This window comes from Herpailurus yagouaroundi, unplaced genomic scaffold (assembly GCF_014898765.1).
Source record: "Herpailurus yagouaroundi ecotype Mexico unplaced genomic scaffold, PumYag 28, whole genome shotgun sequence".
Classification (NCBI taxonomy): Eukaryota; Metazoa; Chordata; class Mammalia; order Carnivora; family Felidae; genus Herpailurus; species Herpailurus yagouaroundi.
Window position 1 is genome coordinate 90286660 of NW_024412376.1, and position 20458 is coordinate 90307117.

A 20458-nucleotide genomic window follows, 5' to 3' on the forward strand; every position below is an offset into this window, starting at 1 on the left:
CCCAGTGGTGGATTACTGGATCATATAGGTATTTCTTTTTATTTTCTTCTTATTATCTTTTTAAATTTTATTTATTTATTTATTTGAGAGAGAACAAGCTGGGGAGGGACAAGAAGAGGGGGACAGAGGATCCGAAGGAGGCTTTGGGCTGACAGCAGCGAACCCAAGCCTGATGTGGGGCTTGAATTCATGAACTAGGAGATCACGATCTGAGCTGAAGTTGGATGCTCAACCAACTGAGCTACCCAGATGCCCCTCATATGGTATTTCTATTTTCATTTTTTTGAGGAGCCTGCATACTGTTTTCCACAACACTTGCACCAATTTATTTTCCTACCAACAGTGCACACATGTTCCTTTTGCTCCATATTATCACCAACACTTGTTATTACTTCTCTTTTTGAAACTAGCCATCAATGTGAGGAACATCCTTAGTGTTTGAAATAGACTTTATATATATATATATATATATATATATATATATATATAAATTTTATTGCCTATATATATAGGCAATTATTTGCTCTCTCTGGCTGCATTTTCCTCTCTAAAAAGTATGTATGTAACTGAGTGCCTGACTTCTGGTTTTAATGGAAAGACCTTTTAATATATGAGATCAACCCAACTCTGACTCATGAGTGCCACCCCTGGAAAAATCAAATAAACTTGGAAACTTTCCATGTTTCTTCTTTGACTCTTTTTTAATGTGATGGTCTGTCTATAATCATCATAACAGACTCCTAGAAACATTCTTTTAATTTTGGTTTTCTCTTAGGAAGTTAGTCAGTTAAGTGGACTCAGTAGTTCAACCCATGTTGTTTAAGGGTCAACTGTATTTACTGTTATTTAAAATATACTTATTCATGAAAAATGTCTACACTAGCAGAAAATATATAACAGTAAAGCAATGTTTTTTTTTTTTTTTGGAAGTCTGTCATAATGTTATTATGCCATTTCAATGGTGTTATTTTGCTTTACAGGGGTAAATAAGCCTATGAAAATTTCGATATGATGAATCTTATTGGATTACCTAAATTACCTTATGATATTTTACTATATTATCATTCATATAATTGAATTCACAGGTTTATTTTTTGGAGATTAGAATTTACATTTCTATCAATAATAGAATAAAGTTAAGGAAAATGTTATGTACCCTCAATATGTTAGCAGTCATATTTTAATGTTGACTCTCCTTTCCTTCTTTTTTGTTTATTAAATTTTTAAGTTCATTTTTGAGAGAGAGGGAGAAACAGAGTGTGAGTGGGGGAGGGGCAGAGAGAGAATCTGGGGGAGGGGCACACAGAATCTGAAGCAGGCTCCAGGCTCTGAGCTGTCAGCACAGAGCCTGATGTGGGGCTTGAACTCATGAACCGTGAAATCATGACCTGAGTGACATCATGACCTGAGCCGAAGTCAGATGATTTTCTTCTTAAAATGTTATCTTCCCTTTGCTTTCATGACACCACATTTTCTCGATTTTCCTCCTATCTTTGCCTATTCCAGCAAACTTTTGTGTTGGCTTATTCTTCTACATCTGAAAACTACCTAAGTATTTCTAAAAGCCTAGTCAGAATGACTAACTATCTCCTTGGATAAAATAAAACTCTAGTTACAATGAACAGAGTTATAATTTGGGGGGGCTAAAAGTCATTCATCAGTTACCTTCTTTAAGCCTAAAGTTTTGCTTCATAAAAGGACGGCACTGAACTTTATGTTATCCTACAATAATGGCATGTTCTTACATGTAAATATGAAAACAATTAAATTAAATGCTTATGAAGACTAGCATACTAGTGCTTATGTGTGGTTCTTATATAATAAGTTCTTAAAATGTTTTTGGAAAAGTTATAGTTGTAAGTAGTCTTTGCAGTAACATTCTTGTATTCCTCACACAAAAGTGAAAAAGCAAGTCTCAAAAATTTAACTAAATTTAGGAGCAAGCCCACAAGCCTAAAGTCAGCATCAACAACATTAGACTAATTCTAATGCTTATTTATCATTAGCTTGCATTTAGCAAATGAAGTTTGTTAGCATTAAGAATTTTATCTGTAATCCCTATAAAGCAATTTTTATAATGTCTTTGCTTTTCTTTGTCCTTCGTTTTAACATAATTGCTCATCTGGGTTCAGATCAGGCAGGACCTCTCAGAAATACAAAGGCAGAATATGGGCTTTGTGGGTTTTTAATGTAGGAATACAAGATAAATTATCATGGTTTTAATACGAGGAATGAGAATTGATCATTCCCCCTTTCCTACTGAAAATATTGATATTATTTTTTTTCAAATAAGTCCATGTGTAATTCATTTAATAAATAAACCAAACTCAGTAAGGTTTTAATGGCTATAAAAACAGCTTTATTATTTTTCCTACCACTGTCTTCAAAACCTTTTATTTTTTCTCTTTCCCATTTCTTGGAAACAACTTATTCAGTTCCTTTAGCTTTCTGAATACTTTAATGTATTTCAGAAATAATTCCAGTTCTGGCAATGATGAGATAGTTTTCCTGGATTAACCCAACAACAATGATAAATTCTGTATCAAATTTAAAAACACACTAGTTGGAAGGACTGAAGATCAACCAAAAGCAGGAAGAAACTGAAGGGTATCTGACCCCTGAAAAATGGTAACTACATTAGGAGAGAACCATTTTCATATGGCTTATTCATTGAAGACCCACCTCGGTTTAGGCAATAAAGGGTAACTAGAGCACAAACAGAAAGTCAGAGCCTTATGAGCATCACATGTCAGAAGATGGAGTTTGATGTAGCCAGAGTGGCCAGAAATTAAAACAGAAATCACAGAGAGGAGAGACCCATGGAAGAATGGGCCAAAAATTTGTGAGTAAGCCTCTCTCAAGTCTTCGGCTGACTCTTAAACTGCACATGTAGGAGAATGACTTTTTAAAAAATCAGCAGAAATTAACAACCAGAAGACTAAAGGAACAAAAGATTATAATTACTGCCTATGGCAAGGATGATAGAGATTACATTTTGAGTCCCTCTAAGTCACAAGGATTTGATGAGAGCCACAGAGTTTTCGTAAAAACTCCAGAAGGCTATGCTTAGGAATAGAAGGATTGCTAAAACCAATGGATTTTCCCTAAAAACTAATATAAAAAAGACCTGACTTAACAGCATGTAAAACCAAACCTCAACAAGTTCAGGGGAAACCAATAATTGCCTAATAAAACAAAGTCAATCCTCTTCAGAGCATGCAACCTCAGAGACATAATCTCAAGTCTTAATAATGTATCAACCACAATGCTCAGTACCCAATCAAATGTGAAAAAACAAAAATGTGAAGAACTAGAAAAATGTAGTTAACAGCAAAAGCGGTCAACACAGACCTATCTGGAGGTGGAAAAGATGTTGAAATTGTAGCAGACAAGGACGTTAAAGCAGCTACTGTGAACACGATGAAGGACTTACAAGACGATCAGAATGATAAAAAGGTATGGAATCTCAGAAGAGAAATGGAAATTATTTTTTAAAACCTGAAATTCTAGAACTGAAAAATAAGCTATCTAAAACGAACTTATTACATGGACTTAGCAGAAATTGGAGACTGTAGAATAAAGAATCAGTCAACTTGAAAGCAGATCAAAACAATGTAAAAGTCACAGAGTAAAAATGTAAAAGTCAGAGAGTAAAAATATTTTAAGAAATTAAATAAGATTTCAGTGACCTAGAGACAAAATTAAGAAGTCTAACTCGAATATTTTCTGAGCCTTAAAAAGAGAGTGAAGAAAGGGAAAAGGGTAGAAAAAATAATTATAGAAATAATTGCCAACATTTATTAGATTTTGTGAAACATATCCTGGAGTTTAGTGAATCCCTAGGAGAATACATACAAAGAAAACCACATCTAGGCATATCATAGTTAAACATCAAAACATCAAAAATGAAAAAAAAAATTGTAAAAAAAAGCCACCCCACACTAAAAAAAGGAACAAAAGTACAAATGATGTCTAACTTCTCATCAGAAACAACATATGACAAAAGATTATAGGAAGACATCTTTAAAATGATGAAAATTAAGAAAAATTGTCAACTCAGAGTTTTGTATATATGAGTATCATTCAAAACTGAGGGCAATAAAGACATTTCAAGGTTAAAAAAGTTGAGAGCCACTTGGACTGAACTTCAAGACATTCCAAAGGAAGTTCTTCCGAAGTAAATGATTTCAGATAGGAGCTCAGATAAGTAGAAAGAAATAAAGAACCTTAGAAATAGTGGATAAGTAGTTAAATACCAGAAAACTTTTTTCTCTTTATATCTGTATAAGACAACTGATTGTTTAAATAAAAAAAAAAATTACATTTCACTGTGGAGTTCTGACCACAGTAGCTATTATGACCACAATAGCATAAAAGATAGGGTGGTATAAATGAAATTATATTGCTACAAGTTTATACCTTTTTAAAAATGTGAATGATATTAAACTAGATAGAATGTGGTAAGTTAAGAATGCATATCATAATCTCTATACTAACCACAAAAACAGAAATACAAAGAGATATAGTACAGAGTCAAAAGAGGAAACTAAGTCAAATACAAAAAAATATCCAATTAACCCAAGGAGGGGCAAAAACAGAAAGAACAGAGAGGAAAATTAAACATATATAAATCAACTAGTGAATAATAAACCTGAACCCAACTCTTCAAAACTTTGTCAGGAAGACAGAATAATTACAAACATGTGTGCACCTAATAACAGAGATTCAAAAAAATGAAGCAAAAACTGACAGAAGTAGAGATAAGCAAATAGAGACATTTAAGTACCTCTTTGAAAAATAAAAGAACAAGGATAAATATATCAGCAAGGATACATACAAATGTTTAGAGTGCAATTTTGGCAAAGGTGAAGCCTTGTTCTAGATACTTTTCTATTATAAGAAACACTTTAAAAATTAGCTTTATTCTGTCATCAATTTTTCTTTACACAAAGTTCAGGAAATAGTACTGGCTGAAACTTTTGCTGACGTTTGCGTTCAACATCACCACTCAATGTTTTGCCTTGCACTTATTTTACATGAAATTAGCTTCTAAAAGTTATAGTTCAATCTTTAGATAGGAGATAGATAGATAATAGATAGATAAATGCTTACCTTAAAGACCAGTTCTCCTACCAAGCCATTCCATGTCCCATCTTCTTGTGGGCTTCCATACTTGTGATCCGGTGCAACGTAAATTTCATAGTTAAAACCCAGGTAGTTAGATAAGGCATCCAAAACATCAATGGAGAAGCCCTGGTATTTCTTCGGCTTACCCAAGACATTTTCAGAGACCATTACAAAAGGTTCTTCCTACATGGAAATAAGAGAAATCCTTGATGTCAATCTATAGTGCTCCCTAAAAGCAAAAATTAATTCTTTAAAGAGTTTTGCTTAGAAACAGCTTAAAAATTGCCTTTGAACTTTGAGAGAATTAACTTAGCAATATAACTTATGTGTTATTAATGTATCACACTATTGAACAATGTTTTATCACTGAATTTCTTTTCATCTCTCATTTAATTACTACCATATAAAAATTAGATGAAAGTAACTCTAAAACTTCAGGGGCTATGAATTCATTTTTCTTGCCATCTTAAGACCAATGTAAGTTCAAGAAACTCTAAGATTATTGTATCCTGAAGCATTTATTATCTATATATGTCAAAAATATGTTAAATAATATTTTAACAGATATAATCTAATAAACTCTCTGAAAAGAACAAAAAATTCTAAGAACATATAATTTAACTAAAATTTATAACATAACATTTACTGGGAGTTTCTTGATAAGTAATTTTGAAGTACAAACACATTTCATTGCAAAAATAGCTTCTCTACTATTGCTATGAGAAATTCACCTAAGTTTTTGGTAAATTGTGTAATTTAGCAAATTTAGCAAATTGGTTTCTGCTTCTACCTCTTTTATCATTCTGTGTTTTTGTCCTCTTACATTTAACAAATAGACTCCTTTCACTTTTCAGAACACCTGGTGTTAAGAGAACTCAGTTGTTTTGAAACATGCTGGCAGACTATAGAAAATCAGATAACTTATTCCTTAATTTCCTAAACTTGTTCAAAAACCTTTTAGAACAGTAATATTTACAGATAACCATCCATATGTCTATATCTATATCTATCTCTATCTTTCTCTCTATCTCTATCTCTATCTCTATCTCTATCTCTATCTCTATCTCTATCTACCTAAATACATAGATAGATATATATCTAGCCCTCCTGGCAGATTAAAATCTACCTATCCTGGGTCTAAGCCAGAAAACCTAAAGATTTTATCCTTGGATCATCCTTCCTTAGGGACTCGCAGATGAGACTGCATTGAGATGTACAATAATACATTTACTTTGGCTTTTAGTCAAAGACACTAAGTAAGTGCTTATAGAGTCACTACATCTATTACAGAAATTTGTCCACCATAACATTCAGTTTTCCTCTAAAAATTACCATGATATTAATTTTTGGATTGTTTAGAGCCAAGAGAGCTTCATTTTGCTTCAGTAATACCCTTTTCTAAATAATTAAAATAAGGTATCTAATTCTTTTGGTATCCTATTTCACTTTGGATACCCAGAAAATAAGTTCAAAGTTCAATGCTCACCTACAACTGTGTTGATATTGCTGTATTTGCAATGTTTTTTAAATCATGTTTTCTAAATTACTGAAGTTTTCTCTTTTTAAAAAAATTTGGTCTTGGTCAACTGTTTATATCTTACCTTAGACTAAAATAAATCAGTAAGTAAGTAAAGGAGGTGACTGCTATTTGTTCTCCAGGGGCTGTTCTCTTTCTCACTAATTATGTACATGTATATGCATATGTGTGTGTGTGTGTGTGTGTGTGTGTATCCATATATTTATGTATTTATGTATTTTTATTTTTAGCACCTGAGACTAAAGACAATCCACAGTCCTTTTAGGCAAGGTGAGACCATGTGACTAATTCTGGCCAATGCAATGTAAGCAGGTACTTTGTACATTGTTCTTCCCAGCTGGAATGAACACATAATGACTAGGGCTCTGATAACTGTTTACAGCACACCCAGTAGAGAAACAAGGCAGAAGAAGTCTATGTTCTTCACGTGTGAAATGCAATACCAGACTCTAACTCTCTAGGACTCCAGAATGTGAGAAAAAAGAAATTTCAATTTTTTTTTAATTAGTAAGCTCCTGATTGTTTTTCCATTAGAGAAGTACTTGATGCTAATGAACACTGACAAATTGATAGATCAGTAGAAGAGAGGTTTTGAGAATGAATAATAATTTCTAATAATACTGATTTGTTTAATCTAAATGATATCAAATGAGAAAAAGCTAGGCAATCAATCCTTTCAAATTATATGTAAAATACAGAACATCTTGATGATCTAAATATTTCTACATTTTAAAATGTATACTAATCTTTCAGATAACTGACAGAATTTGCTACTGTCCATTCAGCTGTATGGACAAAATATAAACCTAGCCAATGACTATGCAGTGTGCAAAGAGTCTGAAGTAGGCCATGAAGTCAGGATCTGAACGAATTAAATAAATGCAAAAAAAAAAAAAAAAAAAAGGAAGATTATATTCAGAAGAATGCAGATAAGCTTAGGAAATTCTAGAATTCTAGAATTAGAATTAGTCTATATTTTAAACACCTATCCATTGACAAACAAAAGGAAAGATGGTTCGTAAAAGATCTTACTTGACTAATTCCTCTATCAATAATTTTAGACATATGTATTCTCTATTTATCCATGGACCTCACAATCCAATATATTTCTAAAGTTTAACGGCAATTTAGTTACCAGAAAGCTGAATATCCTCTTCAAGGTGATAGTTAAACAATTAAGAATATTAATGAAATATATTGTAAAACTAAATGATCTGTGTGGCACAAATATTATTCTGATGTATGCTTTGATATGAAATTTTGCTGCCTTTTTTTTCATTTTTACTCCTCTCTCTTTAGAGAAATTGTTTAAAACGCTAAATTATATTTCCTTAATATGCTAAATTTTCCTCTCAAAATTATTTTTAATTTCAATATTGAAAGCGAATCCCGAGGCAGATGGATCCTTTCAGAGTTTTATTGTCAAAATCTGATACTAGCAAAATCAGCTAGAATTGATTAAAGGTACAGAGTAAAAATGGTTTTATAAGGGCTCTTTTAAAGAAGGTTGATGAATTATTAATGGACATGCTTTTTACACTTTATGGCTGAAATAAACCTTTATTACATCCTATCACTTCTCTTCTAGATAGATGTTTTCAAGCTTTGTTTTTAAGCTCTTTTACAGATTCAGATCATTATTTATAAATCCTACCTCAGACCAGTTGTGCTTTATGAGGACAATCAGTCAATAAAGTGGACAGGTAAACATAGCAACAGAAATTAGATTGAAAGTCTAGGCTATATAATAGAAATACTGATCTTGGATATAGAAATCTAATAGAATACTGATCCTGGCTGAATTTCTTTTATCTATGCACCTATTTCCAATATTTATTCATTCGCTGACTTATCTATTTAACATGAATTGAGTGGCTATAGCATCAAGGTACTACACTCAATATAGTGAGTATAGTACTCACTGTAGTCAATATTGTAATAAGTCATGAGCACCACTTTCAAAATACTCATAACTTAATATTGGAAAAGCCACATACTCAAAACAAAAGAAAACAAAACAAAACAAAACAAAACAAAATCAACACACACCATAACTAGTACACACAAAACACCAGAGAAACACAATGGAATATATATTAAAAAAAAAAAGTCACTAAATCACCATTTTGGGAGTTAACATTTACACACTATTTTAACAGATAAGAAAAATTAGGAAAAATGTCTCAAGATCACACAGTAGGTTACAGAACAGAAATTCATCATAAATCATTTTACTTCAACTTTATATCTTTGGAGCTCAAAATTTTCAACCTACAGATTAAAATGTAGATCTCCATAATTTGTCTCACATTTTAATGCAATTTAAACTGGTGTGAGACTGGGAGAGACTCCAGATGCTTGACAGAGAAAAAAAAAAACCAAAACACAATACTCTCTAGAGGAAGTATCATTTTTGGTCTTACATTATTCCTTCAAGTAATTGCTTGAATATAATATTCAAAACAGAAGTCAAAAATATCGTGTAAAATTAAATTCTATTTCATATATAGAACTGGCAGAAATAGTATACAACAGAAATAGATCATTCAAGGACTCAGATACTGAAATTTTCAGATGCATATTGTAAAAATTATGTTACTGTGTTTAAGGAAATATAGGGCAAATTGATAGGAAATTGGAAACCATATGAAGTGTCATTACACAATTGGAAAGAACTAAAGAGAAATTTATCCAAATTTCTCTTAAAGACAATATCCAAAGAATTTAATGACTGAGTTAATCAGCAGATTAGTAACAGATAAAGAGAGAATTAGTGACCTGTAATAGCTCAGAATTAATGCCCATGGTGCAAAGGAATAAACAACTAGAAAATCCCAAAGGCAAGAGTAAAGAGATGAGAAGTAGAAAGACAGGGAGTCTGATGATCCCAAATACTGCTAAGGATACGAAGAAACAGGAGCTATCATTCACTATTGCTGGATGTTTAAATTTGTTCAACACTTTATTTTTAAATTTTTAAAGTTTATTTATTTATTTTGAGAGAGAGAAAGAAAGAACACAAGCAGGGGAGGGGCAGACAGAGAGGGGGAGAAAGAGAATCCCAAGCAGGCTCTGCACTGTCAGCACAGAGCCCAATGAGGGGCTTGAACTCACAAACTGCAAGATCATGACCTGAGCTGAAATCAAGAGTCAGCCTCTCAACTGATTGAGCCACCCAGGTGCCCTGGTTCAACACTTTAGAAAACATCTTGACATGCTTGGTAGAGAATGGAGATGTTTATAGGCAAATTACTTTTGCTTGTTTTTGAATGTTAACAGAAATATTTATTTAGCCATGAAGACATGTACAGCAATGTTCTAACAATTTCAATTCTTGGGTATGAACAGTTAGAGAATTTTGGGTACCAAAATATATACCCAAGAATGCTTATAGCAGCATTGTTTGTAATAGCCCAAATCTGGAAATAATTAAAATCCAAATGTTCATCAATATGGAAAAGATAAATATAGTTTGGTATATGGATGCAATGTAATACTAAACAGCTTAAAATTTAAGAAACACAGTAACATGAACAGACTTTTAAAAGAATAATGTTGGGTGAAAAAAACAATACTGGAAGAAAACAGTCTGATTCCATTTTTATAACATCCATAAAAAGGTAAAGTTAACTATATATTTAAGGATCCACACCCAGGTGGAGATACTCTGAAGAAAACCAAGGAGGTGATCACCTCTGGGTGGTTAGCTCTGAGATGTTGGGGAAGATATGATCAGAAAGAGGCACAAGGAAAGATGGCTCCTGTAGTAATGAGAACATTCTATTTTTTGTTCTAGACAGTGGTTGCTGGTTGTTACTTAATTATTCATTAAATAATGATTTGAGCTTTTTTTTCTGTATGAGTGTTACATTGCATATAAACAAAAATAAAAGTATGGTAAATGAGACCAGATAATGGAGAGCATTGAAGCCATATTCAGGTTTCTGCCTTTTATTTGGCAAGGAACTGGAGCTTTGTGGAAGGGAAATAGCATAATCATAAAGTAATTTTGAGAACAGAGTATAGGATGAATTGTGGCAGAAGCAAGGTCCAGGGGTCCTTTGCAACAATGCAGATGAATGACAGGAGATTATAGCCTGTGCCTATTTAACATATATTTCCAAAGTGTATACAGATGGCCTCGAGTCTTCTATTATACAGATGGGGAGTGCAGGGTGGGAGGGGGGAGAAATTATAAAAAGCCTGCCTTTAAAATTCATTTTCCAGCAATTAGTTTCAAAGAGTATTAATAGAACTGAGTTTAAGCTGGTGAAAACCTGTCTGTCTATTAAATGAAAACAAATTGCAGATTTCGATTTGCTGATCATTTGGATGACAGATTCTCTAAGCAGAATCCTCAGCAATTGGAATAAACAAAGCTTTCACAGAATGCCTGTAGTTTATCAATCTAACTGCATTAGCATGAGACCCATAGACCTGCTTGTAGAAAAGAGTATTTCATTGGTTTGATAATTTCCATATTAGCAAGGATTTATTCACATCACTTGTTGGGTTATTAGATAATAACTTCATAATTCTGAATTTGTATTCAGTCACTTAAAAAATCTCATGCTAATTGCTTAGTTGATTTACAACACTGTTTGCCACTTGCAGATTTTGTAGTTAATTCCCGTATTTTAATAACTATGCAATATTGTTTGCTAGTGATAGAGTTGGCAAAAAGCATCTGACATTTCTGATAGGTACAAGTGACAAGCTCTATTGCCAAGGCTTTACTGAGAGCTGTTTAGAGGTTTTGGTACGCACAGCTTCACAGAACGCCGGGATGGAGAAACTGGAGAAATTGAGTCGCTGAAAATTCCTTGTAATTCTGCTCACAGGCATAGCTCAAAAACATTAAAAATAGAATAAGAACATTTCTTAATGGCCTGTTTAAATTTTTCCCCTCATAAAGTATGCTCCTGGCTGAAGCAAACAAGAGTTGTCTTTATGCAGTGTGAACTTGTATTTTGCTTAGGGATACAAAACTAATGACCACCATTCTCCTTGGAAAAAAAAAATCATTATTTTTTTAAAAGTTTATTTATTTATTTTGAGAGACAGAGAGGGAGAGAGAATCTCAAGCAGGCTCTGTGCTGTCAGCTCAGAGCCCAATGAAGTGCTGGACCTCATGAACCGTGAGATCATGACCTGAGTCTGTATCAAGAGTTGGATGCTTAGCGGTCTGAGCCACCTGGGTGCCCACAAATTATTATTTTTTTATGAATATTTGAAACTCTATAAGTTAAAAAGGCTAATGGTATGAAATTAGTTATTAAAAACATATTAAGATATCAGGATAGTAAAACAAACATGCAGAATATCTGCAGAGTAATAAACAGTCTAGGCGGTGTAAGGAAAAGAATGTCTGAGTTGCTTGGAGAGAAGAAAAGCAGGTCACAGGGATATGCAACGAAAATGTTTTAAAAGGGGCTTTTGCAAAAGGATTTTATGGAAGAGCAAATATTTAGAAAATACTGCACTAAGCGTATCTTTCAAACTCCTTGTTTAAGTATTTTTATCACACAGCGTTCAAGTTATAAATCATAAAAGTAAATTTTAAAGCCCTTCTATCTTCCTAAAACCATATCTTACATATTATTTCTGACTCCTATTTTGTAGGCAGTTATTTAAATGAAAAAAAAATACTTTGAATTGAACATAAAGCTATCAGTATGCGAAATAATTCATTTTAAAAATAAAATATTAGATTTTATACACTGCTTTCAAATCATGAAATGGTTACATCTTAGTGACTTATAGGCTAGCTAGAGAGTGGCAAAACAACAACAAAAATGTTCATTTTGTTTTCATGAGTCTCTGAAAGAAATATAGGATGTTGTAACTGGCTATACAAGGTTACCAAGGACAATAGGCAATCACAACAATCCTAAGTACATTAGTTCTCATTTATTGATTTTCCCTAGCACGCACTTGAAAATACATTTTAGGAGACTAAGATTTTATGGACCATGTGATTATCATATATAAGCTTAGAAATACAAGACTCTCAGTTCGCTTTCTGAATATGACTGGTAAATAATATTTTTTGTTTGTTTGCTTGGTCCAAGTCCTCATTATTTTTGCTAAATTTAACACCTAAGTGAATCTAAGTGCACAGCCACATGGGAGAGTCAATTCTATTCTATAAATATTGTTAAAAGTTTACTAGGTACACAGTACTTCGTAAGTGCAGTTATCCCAAGAAAAAGTATCCAGAACATGTTTTGAGACATAGCATATTGCAGTTGCAAGTTACATGTGGCTACACCAAATGTAAGACGTCTACAAAATATTAAACTAAAGAACTTGGTAACATTTGACTTCAGAATGATGATGATATTTTCTGGTTGATATATCATGTTCATGTCAAAATATTGCAAAGAACAGTAATGTTAATAAATGTCAGCAGAACCTTATGATAAGATTTTATTTCCATCAGGATATAAAAACATTTAATAAATACAAACTAATTAAATATCAGAACACAGTGAAAGTCATATAAAATTAAACTTGGAATGTTTATGACTAATGGTATTTCTATCCAAAGTAATATTCCTTACAGGAAAATAGCAGAAATTCAGATTTTTTTTTTTTTTTTTTTTTTTTTTGTCATTCAAAAGAGTGTTAATGCCAGGCACATGTTAGGAATATGACAGTGAATAAAGCAAACGATCAACAGACATCTCTACCCTTCTGGACCTACATTACAATGGGAGGGACAGAAGACAAAAAATAAGTAATATATATGTTATGTCAGACAATGATAAGTGCTGCGGGGAAAAATTAAACAAATAATGAGAACAAAGAGCATGTGAGAAAAGGCAGGGCCTTCAATTAGGAAGAGCCTCTGTAGAAAGAGCACCAGACTGAAAATAGACTAAGTGCAAAGGTGTCAGGCAGGAGTTTCTCTGACATGTTTGAGAGATGGAGGGACACTAATGTGGCAGAAACCTAGGGGACTAGAATCAAATAGGATATGTCTGAGCAGTAATGGGTGTGTGTCAGGTGGAGCTTAAACAGGACCTTTAAACTTGTAATGACTTTAGCTGTTACTTCCACTGAGATGGACAGCCAAATAGGCTCTGAGCAGAGGAGGGACATGATCTAATATGTTTAACACTTTACTAGACAGTTGACAGTTACTATTGACAATAGATCGGAAGGAACAGGATAGAAGCTAGGAGATCAATTACAAGTCCATTGCAGTAAACTAGAAGTGAGCTGATCATAACTTGGTAGGAAAATGGATTTGATAAGAAGAAATTGGATTGCTGGTAACTCATAAAAGTAGAGCTGATGGGATTCATTGAAATACTAGATGTGATATTTAGTGAGAAGTGAGTGCTATAAAGCTATGCCATACTTCCTAGGGGGCATCAGGCATCAGTGTTATAAAGCTATGCCATACTTCATGGGGGCATCAGGCTTCAGAAGAGTATGGACTTCTGAGACTCTCCATGAATGTTTTTTATTTGGGGTATGCGTCAAATTCTATTAAAGGAATTATAACTTTCAGTCAATAAACTAACATCCAACCACATAATCTTTAAAGATTAAATTTTAAAGGGACAAAGTCCAATAGCAAACACTGAGGATGAATTATTTATTTTTGTTCTCTTAACACACCTTTGAAAAATACAAATTAAAATAAGTTGAATTATTTTATTTATTGCTCATCAGACTGGCAAAGATGAAAAAGAATGTTAATGTTTATCAACAAGCATGTGAAGAAACAGTCTTTCTTATACACCACTTATGTGAGTTAAAATTTCAACAGCTTTTCAAGCAAACAAATTCACAGTAGGAAGGCAAATGCCTTCATATTTTTATATTATTTCTTCTGGTAATTTTACATCTAAGAGGGTAATCATAAATACACACAAGTATGTATCTAAAAGAATGTTCATTGAAACTTCTCCAGTGAGAACTTGAAAACAAACTAAATGCTCAAAAAGTATGGATTTTTCCTTGTAAGTGTATCTGTATGATCAACTACTACACAGCACATTCAGTCATCAACCCCAGTGTCTCAGTGCCCTGGTACTGTGCCATCTGCTCAGACTTGGGCCACAGGTCATTTTCTTAAACCAAGAATAACATTTTTAAGTTTGGGATTGGTTTGTTTTTGTTAGTGTTTTAGACAGATTAAAGATATCACTTTAAGAACATTGTTTTAATGTCTATTCAATACATTTCAGTGAATGAGAAATAAAAATGTTGAGTTTCAGCTGGCATGTTGGAAATTATATACAAGCCTGGGTAACTTAATGGAAGTTTGAAGCAAATGTAAAGATAATTCATCAGGTAGCGGGGAAAAAAAAAACAAAAAAACAAAAAAAACAACTATTGATCACATCTGCTGTACAAAAGCTATTTATTTACATTAAAAATATTCATTCATATATTGCTAAATAGGAAGAAAATGCACAAAACTCTCCATGAATGTGTGTGTCTTAGTTAAGGTTATTATAAAAAATTACCATGAACCAAGTGGCTTAAAAAATACTTATTTCACATAGTTCTGGAGGCTAGGAAGTCCAAGATCAAGGTGCCAATAGATCCAATGTCTAATGAGGGGCTTGGCTGCCCCATGTCACTTGGCAGAGACCAGAGACATCATTCTTGTGTCTCTTCTTATGAGGGCTCCACTCTCATGACCAACTTACTCTCAAAGGCCGCAGCTAAAAATACCATCACACGGGAGATTGGTTTCAACATATGAATTTTCAGTCCATAGTGGTGTGTGGTTTGAAAAATAATGATAAGTAGTAATAATAGCCAAAGACACCTGTATACGACTTATTATATGCTGGGCACTTTTCAAGTGCTATTTGTATATTTATGCCCAATAGTCCTCTGAGTTTAGAATCATAATTATCTCCATTGTTATGGGTAAAGTAACTTAGTTTTGTTTAGCTCGTAAGTGAAAAAATGCTAAAATATTTAGTTAAGTTTTTGATGGGGGGATTATGAATGATTTTGCTGTTAGTTTTTGTTTTCCACATTTTCTAACTTATCACTGAATATATAATACTTATTTCAACATTTGTTTGATGACTCAGTCTAAAGTATGAGGGAGAGGCCAGGGTTGGGAATAAAAATTTGTTTATAATTTTCAAAAATAAAGGAGAGCCTAGATGGCTCAGTTGATTAAGCATCAGACTTCAGCTCAGGTCATGATCTCGCAGTTTGTGAGTTCGAGCCCTGCATCGGGCTCTGTGCTGACAGCTTACAGCCTGAAGCCTGCTTCAGATTCTGTTTTTCCCTCTTTCTTTGCCCTCCCCTGCTTGCACTCTGTCTCTCTCTCATTCAAAAACTAAGTAAACATTTAAAAAATTAAAAGAAAAAAGAAGAAAGTAAATGAAGTCATTAAGGGGGAAAGTATAGAAACAGTCAGAAATGGAATTCTGGAAAAAGAGACTTCAGCAAAGGAGATAGAAGGAATAGAGAGGTCAGAAGAGAATCAGGAAAGACACTGCTAGAGGACTCAAGAGAGGACAGGGTTTCAAGGAGTAAGTTGGCAATGGATTCTAATGTAGGTAATGGGTACAGAGAGATAAAATGTGAAAACGTCCATCATTTGTCAAATAGGAGATCATGATGACTTTTGGAAAGTAGTTTCTTTGGAGAAGTCAAAATAGAAGCCTAGTGGTTGGAGAATGAAAAATGGAGTGGAGACAGAACTAGTCTGAGACACTTACATGAGAAAGAATTAGTAGAATAAAGGAAGTTCAGAGCCCAAGCATTTTTTTTTTAACCCAAAGCATATTTCAGGCTAAGGGAAGAAGCAAATAAAAAACACAAACAATAATAAAAAGCTTGCATGAGGCCTGTGATATTCTTTTCACTTTATATTCATCATCTCACTTAGTCCTTGGGATACTCTGGCATTGTTATTGTCATATTACAAACGGGAGAACTGAAACTTGGGGAACAGAGTAGACAAGAAATGTTCCTGACCTCACAAGCTCATGAGAAAGATTGAAATTTGAATCCAGTGTTGTCTGATACTAAAGACTGTATTCTTTGATGAGGGAGCATAAGGCAAGCTGAGGGCAAAATAGAAGCTAGCATACTTCCCCACCCAGGTGGGATGTGTGTGATATTCCTCAGGCACTCCTGGCTGCCTGAGGACAAAGGAAAGGAAAGAAAACAAATGGTTAACTATAGAGACCACAGTCATGTAGGACATGAGTCTCCATCACTTTAAAAATATCTTAGTAAATTACAAAAAAAAAAAAAAAAAAAAAAGGCAATCTTATCAATAGCCTAATCTCCAGAAAGCTATAGACTCAGTTTTCTGGAGCCCCAACATCACCCTCCCCTCTATAGTAATGCTCAAAGGCAAGAAGGAAATGGCAGGTAAAACTAAATTTCTTTATAACCTGCAGTCTATTGACAAATACTTGAGGCAAATATAGAGTATAACATTTCTCTACGAAGCCCCTACCATCCTAATGCTAATGCCTTACTAGAGGACAAAACAGCTGACAATACCAAGGCCTCAGTTATCTTAGGAGACCTCTTTAGCATATGAAAGTCCTTCTGGAGGCCTCCCCTTTGCCTTTCCCTACCCCAGCTCCATAGTATATAACCAGTCACTCCTCACAACCCCAGTGTAGCTCTTTCTGCCCATGACTCCTATCCATGTACTTTAATGAAATCACCTTTTTTCACACACACACACAAAATCTTTAAGAATTCTTTCTTGGCCATCAGCTCTGAAACCCCCCATCACTCCAAAACCTCATCATTCTTCACTACTAATTTAGACTGCCTTCAGCATTTGGTATGTTCACATGCTTCGGGTGGTGGGGAGGAGTTTCAGAAACCACATAGCAGATACAAGAAAAACAACTTGGTCTTTTAATACATGGTGGTATTCATGATGGAGCATAATGCAGGCTAGGGAAAAGTACAAGCTAGCATGGAATCCGTCCACCACTCCCGCCCTCCCTCCCTACCCCCTGCCTGGGTGGGGCAGGTATGATGTTTCTTGGACATTCCCAGGTACCCAAAAATAGGAAAGGGAAAAAGAAACAAACAAACAAACAAACAAAGAAAACACACAAATGGTTAAATTGATAAGACTCTCCAAGAGTTTACAACAAAAAGGCAATCCCATCAAGAGCCTAAAGTCCAGGAACTCCCTTATTGTCTTAATGTTAATGCTTTGCTAGAGGGAAAAACAACCTTAGTTTCACAATAGCTAAACCTCCAGTAATCTGTGAGTCTTTAGCATATGAAAATCTCTTTGGAAACTTCCCTTTTGACTTTACCTCCAGCAAGTCCATGGTATATAACCATTCTTCACAACCCCAGCGTAGCTCTTTCTGTCCATGGGAACTGTCCCTGTGCTTTAATAAAATCACCTTTTTGCACCAAAGATGTCTTCAAGAATTCTTTCTTGACTATCAGCCCATGAACCCCACCATCACCCCAAAACCTCATCAGTTTCTCAACCAATCATTCTTCCTCTCTCTCTTTCCACACTCCATAGTCTCAAACTCCTTTTCATTTCTAAAGTAGAGTTATTTACACACTCTTCTTCTGAATTCACACTTCAACTTTAGTCAGCATATTGATGGGATCACAGTTTTAGCACAAAGATTATTTTAAAGTGAAAACATTTAAAATCTTATCTGAACTTTCCTTATCTGACTAAAGCAGAGCCTCCTGAAACTTCAACTGCCATTAACCCTCCTCCAGGGGAGTTTCTTGCAAATTCCAGGAAGGAGACAGATTTTTCATTCCCTTTAGAATTAAACAATAGACCCTTCCTTTCTTTCCTTTTTGAAGGAAATCTGCCTTCAATTTGCCTTTTGAAGGAAATCTGCCTTTCCTTGTTAATCTGCCTACTGCCCCTTAATTCACAGGCCCTCCAACATTGGAACTTAAGAGGGTGGAGGAAAAGTTTCTCTCCCATCAGTCTCAAGTTTTTTTTTTTTTTTTTTTTTTCCCTGAACAAAGATGGTCTCTTCCCTAAAAGGAGATCTGGAGAGAACAAGGCACTTAACAATTTCTCTAGGCCCATTCTATATCCTTTGTAGAAAATGTACTCACTATTTCTGCCACTGGCCTGCCTGATCTAAGGTTTTAAGAATAAGGTGACAGGTTTTCTATTTCTAGTGAGCTGAATGCTTTCTGAAGGATGTACCTTTTTCTTTTGATTTTATTACGAAGCACAGTGGGAAGCTTAAAAGAAAAGATCTCCTGCATAGAGGGCAGAAACATAACAGTAGAAAGCAGAAAGGTGCTGATATTTAAAAGAAAGAAACAAATCTAGGGGGATTTACAAAATGTAGAGAAGTCTGAACTTAAAGCTACAAAGACAATATTCTGTTTCACAAATTAATAAGCATATAAAAAAGATTACCTGAAATGTTATTAAAAATAATAATAAGACATAAAAATGACCTCTGTGCCAGCTCTTATCAGGGTTGTGGATATGAATTACAGGGTTGAATTAATTATGGAGACACATATTAAGGAATTAGAGGGAGATTCTGATAATTAACTGGAAAATATAAAGATGCAGAAAACTTTTTTTTTTTGTATTGCTATAGTTTAGTGTATAATAAATCAGAATACTTAGCCTAAACCAGCCCTAACACTTATCCTGTCTATGACATCCTTCACAGAGCAAAAGTCACTTAGGAATGTCAAAAAATAAGCATTGGTCCTATTTATTCTTGCATTCCACAAACCGTCTTAGGTTTGTGTTCCCAAATGCAACGCTACGTGTATTAAAATGCATCTTGGTTCTTGGAGTTGATAACCAAAGGTCATTCTTAAAATTTGAAAGGACTAATAAAACAAAGGTGAGATATTTTTCAAACTCTTTGTTCTTGATGAGTGATCACTTTTTTATTCTCCTTGACTTTTAAAAAAGTAAAAGACCTTGCTTTCAAATGCTAATCAGTTTCTTCTTTCTTCCCCAATAGACTTCAGACCATTCTGCTTCAAATCTTCATTTTCTTGAGTGCTTTATTGACCATGGTCTTGGAGATTATATGTGGCTCAGAACAACATACAGCGTGTTATTTTTAACTTAACTGTGGAACACATTACTCTATATAAGAATCAGAGGGAAAAAATTAGTTTGAACATTTCATTTTCCCATTTCACATATCATGCCACTAGCAATGGTTAAAAATTTTTTAAAAAGAGGAGAAGAAAAATAAAATGAAAATAAATAAAATAATGTCTACCAAAGAAAAAAAAACCCTTAAAAAATATAAAGTTCATTTTCTCATGCTAACTTCCATCACCCAGAGAACCTGAAATTCTGGCTAAAAGATCTTAAACATGTAAGAATCACAGTTCTGTTTCCAGCATGATTGATTGCCTTTCTGTTTCCAGGTTAAAATAATTAGTACACAGTTTACATGGAGATGCTGTGAAACGACACCTTAAAACCCAAACCTCTTTGTATTCCAACCGATCATTAAAAAACCCAAGGGGTGTATTCTGAAAGAGTATGCATTTGCCTTCCTTTCCTTGACCAACTTTTCCATTTCTGGGACCTTGATGCAGTATGGTGGTTCTCTCCTTGACTGACTCCTGCTTCCCTGGAGGGAGCTGAATTTGAATAGCTGGTTGTGTTCTGGAAGCTGACAGACGAGTAAGCTACTCCCATGTTGAATGCTTTTTGGAGGTATCTCTTCATTTCAGACTACCCTAGGGTCCCATTTAGTTCAACGGATACCGATTTGATAAATGGTTCCCTATTGGTCAAAACCTGTTCCTGTGTCCCTGAAAGAATCTTAATCCTACTTAAAGTCTAGCCCC

At 34.1% G+C, this 20458-nt stretch overlaps 1 protein-coding gene and 1 long non-coding RNA gene across 2 annotated transcripts in view; one reads left to right on the top strand and one right to left on the bottom strand.

The window, feature by feature from the left end:
• Positions 1–20458, bottom strand: part of GRID2 (glutamate ionotropic receptor delta type subunit 2) — a 1464148-nt gene that overhangs the window by 344592 nt on the left and 1099098 nt on the right. Inside the window, exon 10 of the mRNA XM_040478406.1 lies at positions 5113–5310. Within this exon, the coding sequence (XP_040334340.1) occupies positions 5113–5310 (198 nt within the window). The remainder of the gene's footprint in view (positions 1–5112; positions 5311–20458) is intronic.
• LOC121032393 (uncharacterized) overlaps positions 1–20458 on the top strand; it is a 50167-nt gene that overhangs the window by 19286 nt on the left and 10423 nt on the right. The window lies entirely within an intron of this gene.